Genomic DNA, 9,248 nt, shown 5'->3' with positions numbered 1-9,248 from the left:
CTTTTGGATTGACTCACTTGATGGGTTGATCAGCGCTTTATTGTAGCCTCCAGTTATAGCACTTTTTTATGGCATCCAGAAGAACTTAACCATTAGCACACTATTAGGAAGAACACAGGCAGCTGATTAAGTTGCTGAAGGTCAAAGACATTTTTCTTAATTGCTCCATGTGTGCTACCTCCTCCTCCCCCTCCAACAGAGCTGGAGGGAGATCATTCTGTTTTAATAATAAAGTCACAGAGGCATACCCCGTATTTGCCATCAAATCTCCAGGGAGAGTGTTACTCACCATTTCAGATCTTCTCTAAACTGTTATGGTCTTGTTGCTGAAATTAAGTCTTGGAGGTTTTCATGGCACGTATTGAAAACTAGGGAAAAAAAAAAAAGCCGTCAGGGTGACTTATTGAATTGGTTAACACATATTGCAAATAATGTGCTATTAGGGTCATAATAAAATGAATGCATGGATGTCTGTGTCTTCGCGAGGAAAGGGAAGATGATTTTCAGGTCTCTGGTAGACTGTCACAACTCTTGGGTAGATTGCCAGAACAACCCTGTCACAGGACTGAAAGATTCCTGTGACAGACTGAATCCTATAGATTGAGATGCAGCTGCTGGAGAAGCCACCAGTGCCATCTGTGGGGTCTATACTGCTGGTCCATATTCAACCTCCACAAAGCCAACGGCCTTACAGCTCAGGCCAGAGGTGCTGAAATAAAGGCACAGGGACCAGCTGCTGAGCCATGGCACAGCATGACCACGCACCCGTTTTTCAGTGTCCCTTCCCCTCCTGTTGCATCCTAGGTCGTATTTCATATTTCATCTCTTCTGCCTAACCTGATGAGGACAGAACAGTCCCGCAGTGGAGAAGGAAAGTTGACTACCTGTGGGTGGTGTAGAAAGGGCTCTTCTTCATGAACTCCTGCTGCAGAACAGGTGTCAAATGCAGGGCACAAGAAGTCCACTTTTATGGGAATTGTCCATTTTAAAAAGGAACGCTCGATCAAAAAGTTGTGTCTTAGGAAAGATATGCTATCACTTAAAACTGTCTTTGGAAGTCGGCTGCTTTCCTGGGTTTTCATCTTAAATAAAGGGGTTTTTTTTATTGTGTTCTCTCCTGTGATGTGTGAGAATGTATAAAATAAGCCTCCTTCAACATACTTCGGCCAATCTTTATTCAATAACCTCGAAATAAGCACGGTCCTCTGTTCTTCCTTTTCACCCTAATTGAGATGCTCTTAAGCATCTGCCTTCTCTTCTTCCCTTGGGTGGTGCCTAATTAGCTCTTGTAATTAAGACTGGGCTTTGCACAGATGTGGGTGTTGTTCCAGGTGACGCCACGGGGTTAGTGCCAGGCTCGGGTTGATCCTCAGCACTGGCTGGGACACCGGAGGGGCCTCGTATGAGGTTTGACCAGGGAAGTCTTCTGGGATTTTTATTTGTCTGGAGCCTTGGGCAACTTTTCTGGATATCTGGCCTGTGGTATTTTTAATCTGGTTTTCCAGATACATCGACTTCCAGTATTTCTTTCTGTAGTACTCACCAGTGAGTCCCCAAGTGAATGCGGACAGCCTCCCCTTAGATTTTCTATCATTCAGCCCTATCTGGAAATTTTGCTGTTCATTGGTCTTAGGGCCAGGAAAAAACAAATAAAATAAAATAAAATAAAATAAAACAAAACAAAACAAAACAAAATAAAATAAAATAATAAAATAAGGTTGGTTCGAATTTCCCTCTCTTTGCTTGAATGCCTTCTTCAAGCCCACCCACAGGGCTGCTCTTGCGGTCACACCTCCAGCGAAGGGGATGCTCCCACAGCTGGGTGGGCCATGAGCTGCCAAGCAGGGATGCTTTGTCCTCTGAGACAAAGGGCTGACTAAGGCCATAGTTCTTCTGTGACTTAAGAAAGGCAAATAAAAGGCTGGGCCCACGGCTGGCTCAATAGACATTCCAGATGATGGGGAAATCTTTCCTGGGAAATGAGTGAATTTCCAATGGCCCTCAGCTTCCTCATTCACACCACCTGAAATCAGTCCAAGCAGGACACTCTGGAAATTGCACCTTAGTTATTACACACAGGAAATTTTCAGAGGTTTAGGGTACCTTTTTTTCCCCCTTTTATCTGTAATTCAAGGTCATTTTTATCATGGTCCTTTATCATTACAGTCATAGAAACATTTGAAGGAATCTGAGTTTTGCCCATGGTAGCACAAAGTCATGGGGTGGAGGTTCGGTCATGGGTGATGCAGCCCAGCTGAGGAAGCTGGAAAATAGGAAAGAATGGGGCTGGAGTTCCCAGGAAGCCATAGAAACCCATGGAGAAGCACTTTGGTTTCTAGGTATGCAGCAAACACAGTGCAAGTTATGTTATATTACATTAATATCTCCTTTTTATTCCCCTCTCACAGCTGTGCCATGAGGTTCACTGAGTTAATTACACCAGAATAATCTATGGTGTGGTCTTCATGCAAAGACCATCAAATGGATGATGACTTTTTAACTGCACTTAAAAAATAAACCAGCAAAACTCAGATTTAAAAGCTCGTGGGTGCAGCGGAGGGTGTGTGGTTGCTTTGTCCCTGCAATGCTGACACCCAGAGCCACAGAGCTGCTGAGAAGACTTGAGGCAAAGGACTAAACCATGGGAAAACATTACCAGGATCCCTTGGCACAAGTGTTAGACCTGGCCTTAGCATCCACACCCCTAAGCACAACAGTTTGGGGATTATTTCATATCTGTGTTCCCATAGACATCTAGAAAGGAACAAGGTATTTATTTTCAGTTAAGGAATGTTTAAGTCAGCTAGATGGGTTCACTTTGAACAGGAATTTGCTCAGGGTTGTTCACAAGGGTGCGTGGCCTCCCCGTTCCCACCGGCTTCGCAGTCCCGCTCACTCCCACAGTGCCCTCAGCCATTGGGGTTTCTTCCCCTTCATCAACACCCACCCAGCCATCAAATAAGAACGAAAAACATTGATTTTTGTCATTATTTATTACAAATTAAATTTTGCAAATTGCCATCTAAAAAAAATCAATAGATTTAAATAAATATACAGATTTCAGTATGCTACATACGGCATGTGTGCAACAAGTCACTTAAAGACGAGACATTATATACACAAGGAGATATACATAGTACTTTACAGCAGTAGTTTTACTTTAAATTAACAGGCTCACATTAAATCATGTGCAAAGTTTCCTCTGGAACAAACCCTTTCAGGATTTTTCTTTAGAATGACTCAAACCTTCAGAAGGTCCAATATAAAACAAGTTTCTCTGCAGCTTTGGGGACCAAATGATTAGTTTGCTGTTTCATTTACGATACAATCAATTGGTCTCATTTTTCCTCTCTCTAGGACTTAAAGCAGAATCAAGGAAGTATTTCGTATGTCCAACGGGACTACACTTGCAATAGCCACAGATTTTGGTCCACCACCAGCTTCGAGCAGCCCTTATTAAAGGCTCATGTGTAATACTGAATTGGGCAGCAAGAGGGACCCAGCAGTGGTTCCAAGAGAGCAATTATTTATCTGCACAAACCAGATGACAGCTGCAGCCACAATTTATAATAGAAGTTAATCTGCCCAGGCAAACAAAAGTGTATTTGTGATACAACTCCAGAGCCTTGTGATGGTGTTTGCCTGCAAGATTGGTTCCTAGGTCCTGGGCTCAGTGTTTTTTCCAAATTATTCCTTCCCTCCTGTTGGTCCAGGCCTGGGCAAGCAGCCGCCATTCTGGCATGGGTTTAAATCCAAGCTTTTCTTCTAAAGCTGTGCAGACCATGCTGTGCTCTCTTTGTGATCCTTTTCTCCACACCGGTCCCACCTGGCTGCCCCTTGCCTAACGCATTCTCTATTAAGGTTACACTCCTCATAGTGACGCACTATCCATATACTGGTCATTTATCGACTACAGAGCCCAACTCAGAGACCTGATCTAAGCAAAGCGGCAAGCAAGCCTTTGTGAGCTATTTCCCCACCACCCATCTCCTCCGCCCCTCGCCTTTCCTTTCAGGCAGAGTTGAAAGCAAGCTGGGCTATTAGGCCAAGAGCTGGAAGCACTCTACCCCACCAAGGGGTGTCCAAGGACATGAGACAGATCCCCAGCACTGAGCTCATCCAGACTGGCAGCTCGGCTCTGCCTCGGACCCTGCGGGGTCCTGGGGTACATGGGGCTGTGTGCAGGGGGTCCTGCAGAAATACAGCTCCGGTTTGTGTCCCCCGTGCTGTGCCTGATGGCTGGTCATGCTTGGATTTGACGCAAGCTCCAGTGTCAGCAAGCTCTCCTCCACCTAAACAAGAGCCCTTTGGTGAGTTTCTCAGCCAAAGAGGGCCACTGACTACTCAGTTGGCTTTCAGGCTTCTAGATGATATATATATATATTTTTAATCAAAACTGGGAGCTGTTTTACCATGGGATATGCACATCGCACTGTCTGACATGCAAGATAAATCAGTGGGCTCACACTGGAGGCGTTTTATCCCCCATCTGCAATGACCAGCCAAACCACCTCTGAACAGGGCCAGGCTGGAACTGCGCTCAAACACGGCCCAGAGGCAGAGGAGACCGGGCCAGCGACACGGGCTCAGTGCTGCCAGGTCCAGAACTGCTCAGAACCATCTGCTTTGTCAGCGATTCAACCACCCAGCGCAGGCTGACCCTCTGCCTAGGGCTCCAGTGCAGAGTTAAGCTTGTACTCCTCCAGCAAGACCCTTGCCTGATCCAAAAAGGCACAATTCAGCTCCACGACACATCTATGACTGTATATAGAGACCATTTTCCCTTTACAACAGCCTCTGGAGTGCATGCAGTACTGGTTCACGCAACAGGAGCATGGAGACTTCCACTTCTTCCCCCTTCCACTCACGGCCTTTCCTTCAGCTCTAACTACCGACAGCGGAGTTAGTGGCACCCACAGGACTCCAGATTCTTCTGCTGAGCTTGGTATGCACCTGCTTCTTATCTCTTCTTCTTCCAGATGTTTTTCTTCCAAGGCAAAGCTGTTGGCTGTGCGCTCCTCCGCGAGCGGTGCTGACGCTTGCTGAACCGCAGACTCGAGATGGCGAGATCCCTGTGAACAGAAGAGACACGACGTTCATTCTCCAGTCCATTTTCCTACTGCTCAGCAACTGCCTATATTATGCTATTTATCTACCCCCATCAAGATTTATTTTGCGGCAGATGGGGGACAGAAGAATTTCCAGCTGCAGCTGTATTAAGGCACAGCAGAGATCCATCCAGCCAAATATCCCTTTCCACCACTGGTCCTGCAGCAGGACACGACCCAAGGGATGCTTCCCCAGATCCGCCTTTCACAAAGTGATCCCATTGCATCCAATTTAACTGCCACCAGTAGACCAGCCCTCCTTCAATTCACCAACTCCCTCTAACTCATTGACACTCCTGGAGTCCATGGTTTCTTCCAGCAGTGAACTTCACAACCCATGGATGTGATGTGAGAAAACCTACTGCCTTTGGTCCAAAGTTGCTGTCCAATCTCTCATTTTCCTACATGATGCTGTGCCTCTCCTCCTTGTACATCACCCACTTGCCTGTCCCATATCAGAGGAACTTCCAACCCTTATCAAGAATCACACTTTGTCATATTCCTCTAGTTTTGGAAGGACACAAGCAACCCTGTTTCCCTCCACAGTTAGCCTTCAAATCTACAAACAGCAGAAATGGTCAAGCCTACTCATTTAAAGGGAGACAAGAGGGGGAAGTCAGGTCAAATCCCCAAAACTGCAGTCTAGGGGGACAACCACAGTTTAAAGTACCTTTGAGGGACATTCGGAGGGGGTTCGAGTGTCAATGCTCACCTGAGAGCTCTCAGCAGGTCACGATGGGAAGGCTTCATGCCACCATTCTGCAGAGACTTCACGGATGCTCCGGAGCTCACTGGGAGCTTCAGACTCAGGAGGTACCTAAGGGACAAGAGGAGATGCGTGAAGCACTGACATCCAACCGTGCTACGGTAAGTTCTTGGGAAGTGTCGCTCTAACTTCACCAGTGACAGGCTAAGACAGCTGAACGCGTGTTTCTGAAGGGTTAATTGCACCTATTTGAGAGCTATTCATAGCTCATTTTTACTGCCATCCTCTTCTGCCAGAGCTCACTCTATTTACAGTCATATTTAATGATTGGGGCTTAATAAAGAGAGCTGGCTAAAGAATCATAGAATAGTTTGGGTGGGAGGGGCCTCCCCAGCCCCCTCAGTGCCACCCCTGCCATGGGCAGGGACATCTTCACCAGCTCAGGTTGCTCCAGCCTGGCCTGGGATGTCTCCAGGGATGGTTCATCCACCACCTCTCTGGGAACCTGGGCCAGGCTCTCACCACCCTCACTGTAAAGAAAATCGCCTTTGAATCCCAGCTCCCAGCGGTCCTGCCCCCCTGAGCCATGCAGGAGACACTGGTGTCCCAAAGCTTCACACCCTCTGCTTGTCCCTCTCCCAGCTCCTCCCTTCCCACCAGCACACCCAGCACTTCTCAGCCTCCTGCCAGCAGGAGGGATGGAGGTAACATTGCTTCATATCAGCCAGCAAAAAGACTTTTGTACAACAAAAACACCCTAGTGACACTTTGCCAGGGACTCTTGGGAGGGGTATGAAAGCCACTAGACAAGTTCCAGCTGTTTGCAGAGAGCTGTGCAGCCATCCCCAGGGAGGCTGTAGAGTTACTCCAGCTCCTAAGCTTTACCCGTCTGCTTGCACCCTCACCGAGCAGCCCCCAGGGACACCCCAGGACCCCCCGACTCACCCAGGCTTGGCCTGGCAGAAGGTGGCACAGACGCTGTCCCTGGAGTGCGAGCACTCGCACCTGCCGAGCGATCTCTTGCGCCGCTTTGGCGGGCTTCCCAAGCCATAGGGAGCGGTGTGTCTGTTCAAAACAAAAGAAATCAGCTATGCAACCAACTTTTTATTAGCCAACACGTTTATAACACGGTGCTGGGAGGCAGCCAAGCCAGTGCCACAGTAAAAAAAAAAAAAGACTCATCTATAGACATAAGGTGAAAAGGTCACTGATATGTGTAGGCTTTAAACACCAGCTGCTTTCCCACCTACTTTTCTCCCCACCCTACCCCTCCCAGGGAGATTGCTGTGCCAGTGTGTGCTGGGGTGCAAGTGGAATTTTCTCTCCTTGCAGCAGCCCAGGTGCCCGTGCAAGGGTCGCCGCATGGGCTGGGAGTTCACCTGCGTGGCAAAGCACAGGAGGAGCGTGGCCGCCCCGCTCCACCAGCCCCACCAGCCGCCGGTCTCTCAAGCACAGAGATGTCAGGGCTTTCCTCCTCCCCGCCACGGCTTTTAACGCACGGGACATAGCACAAATCAAGATGTCTTGGGGCCATAACAGGTTCTTCTGATCACAGCATGCTTTCAGAGCTGTTAGCACATTCTCGCTCCATCTTTGATCACAATCTACTCTCCCAGAGGGTTTAGAATTGGCAGTGACTGCAACTATTTTCCGAGCAAGTAGTGAGTTGTAATTGCACGTTAGCAAGCGTGATTATAACCACACCTGAGTACATGTGTTTTGCTACAGTACGATGGCCATTGGTCTGAAACTGCTCTGAAAACTGCTCTAGCATTCTTGAGGGCAGGACTTGGCAACCACAGGACTGCAGTGCCAATCCACCATGGTCTCATTAACAATACTGGCAGTCAGGGTTACAGTTTGCAAGTGGCTGAAGTAACTTTCTGACTTGCAGCTATAACATCTCAGTGTTGCTTTTGGCTTGCAGAGGTACAAATCTCAAAAAAAGATGAACCCACGATAAAGCAGCGCCCTGTTCTTTCACCCCCCTCCCCTGCGGGTTATACTGAAACTCCCGAGCAGAAGCACAGCTTGTCCCTTTCTAGATGGGCTCGCAGTGCTCTCCGGAGCAGGTGCTGCAAGAACCACACAGGACTGGGACCCTTTCTCACCTTCCTCTAACCCAACCCCATGCTCGATCAGGAAGGGCAGTCACCCATCAGCAGACCCACCCCCCACCCCACCAAAAGTTGCGTTCACACTCACCCAGGTGTGTTGACCCAGATGATATCCAGATGACAGAAGTAAATGCATTCCTTATCCAGCCAGCTGTTGCAGGAGCATCGCTTGGTCCTGGGGTGCGTGGTGCTGGCTGCGGCCAGCGGGGTCTCCTGCGAAGGGTGGCCCATACCTGCGGAAGGAGGAAGGGATGAGTTGCAGGCTCGGTGCAGAGCGCTGGGGTGCCCATCGGTATTGTCACCTGTGCAATCACACCTCTGGTGAGGATTACGGTGATTTCAATATGCAGGCAGTTTTACAGGAGGTGCAGCCTTGCTAATTAGGCTGCGGGCTCATAAAGGATTGCAGAGCCCCAGCAGCTTCAGAGGTGACCCCCAGAGCAGTGTTCCCACACCCAGCCTTTGGGCAGACCCCGGGCACCCCATTCCCCCAGCTGCAGGGATGCAGAGGGGTCCCCCTGCCAGGGCTGAGCCCCCCTCCAGCCCGGGGCTCACCGTCTTCCAGGAGGGCACAGAGAGCGAGGAGCAGCAGCAGGACGCCGGCGGGGTGGCTGTGCATGGCCGTGGGGCTGGAGGGAGCTGGAGGCGTCTGGGTTTAAGGTTTTGGCTTTTTTTGGTTCCTTTCTTTCCTCTCCCGCTGCTCCCCCGTGCGCTGCTTCAGCCGGAGCCGCCGCGATGCGTCTGGAGCCGGCGGGCGCCTGGCAGGTGCTTTATAGCCCCGGCGTTGCCGCGTCACGGCCCCGCTCCGCCCCGCCGCGTGGAGCGGCCGCGGGGAAACAACCGGGCGCGGGCACGCGTGGGGGCGGCGGCGGCGCCCGGCGGGGCGGCCCCCGGGGTAGACCTTCCTCCCCTCGCCCCCCCGCGGGCAAAACCCACCCCACAAAGCGGTCCCAGCCCCGGCGCCCCGCGCGAAACACGCGTGGGGAAGGGAGGGGCGGAGTGGGGATGGTGAGGGGAGGAAGTGTCCGGGAGGTGGTGGATGCGGCGTGTGGAGGGTCGGGCGGGGGGGCACCGTGTGCACGCTGCTCTGAAGCGTGGGGGTTGTAGCCCGTGGAGGGGCACGCGTGGGGGCTGCTCGGCCCCGGGGCAGCAGGTGGAGGCGGGAGGCAGTTTGCAGGAGCTGCCGGTAGATGGAGCGGGAGGGGTTCATGAACGGGGCAATTAGGGGTGAATTAGGGGCACATGAGGAAGAGTGTGGCCAGCAGGTCGTGGGAGGTTATCCTGGTGAGGCCGTATCTGCAGTTCTGGGCTCCCCAG

General features: G+C 50.6%; 1 protein-coding gene across 1 annotated transcript; it reads right to left on the bottom strand.

Moving 5' to 3' along the window:
- Nucleotides 1-2,988: 2,988 nt before the first annotated feature.
- Nucleotides 2,989-8,661, bottom strand: EDN2 (endothelin 2). The gene is made up of 5 exons (XM_065857263.2): nt 8,487-8,661; nt 8,020-8,164; nt 6,760-6,879; nt 5,821-5,925; nt 2,989-5,072 (listed from the first exon to the last, which is right to left on the bottom strand). The coding sequence occupies exons 1-5, from the start codon at nt 8,548-8,550 to the stop codon at nt 4,961-4,963; spliced, it is 546 nt and encodes a 181-aa protein (XP_065713335.1). The 5' UTR covers nt 8,551-8,661; the 3' UTR covers nt 2,989-4,960.
- Between the last annotated feature and the right edge of the window lie 587 nt (nt 8,662-9,248).

The sequence above is a fragment of the Patagioenas fasciata genome, chromosome 25, assembly GCF_037038585.1.
Source record: "Patagioenas fasciata isolate bPatFas1 chromosome 25, bPatFas1.hap1, whole genome shotgun sequence".
Classification (NCBI taxonomy): domain Eukaryota; kingdom Metazoa; phylum Chordata; class Aves; order Columbiformes; family Columbidae; genus Patagioenas; species Patagioenas fasciata.
Note: the sequence above shows the minus strand (reverse complement) of the source record. Positions and strands in the feature narration are given on the sequence as shown.

Bases quoted from the DNA above. Each gene is read 5' to 3' on its own strand.
- EDN2 (XM_065857263.2), bottom strand. From the start codon at position 8,550: ATGCACAGCCACCCCGCCGGCGTCCTGCTGCTGCTCCTCGCTCTCTGT. The intron at 8,165-8,486 runs GTGAGCCCCGGG...CTCCTTCCGCAG, and splicing joins CTGTGCCCTCCTGGAAGACG to GTATGGGCCACCCTTCGCAG. The intron at 5,926-6,759 runs GTGAGTCGGGGG...CTTGTCCCTTAG, and splicing joins TTCTGCCAGGCCAAGCCTGG to GTACCTCCTGAGTCTGAAGC.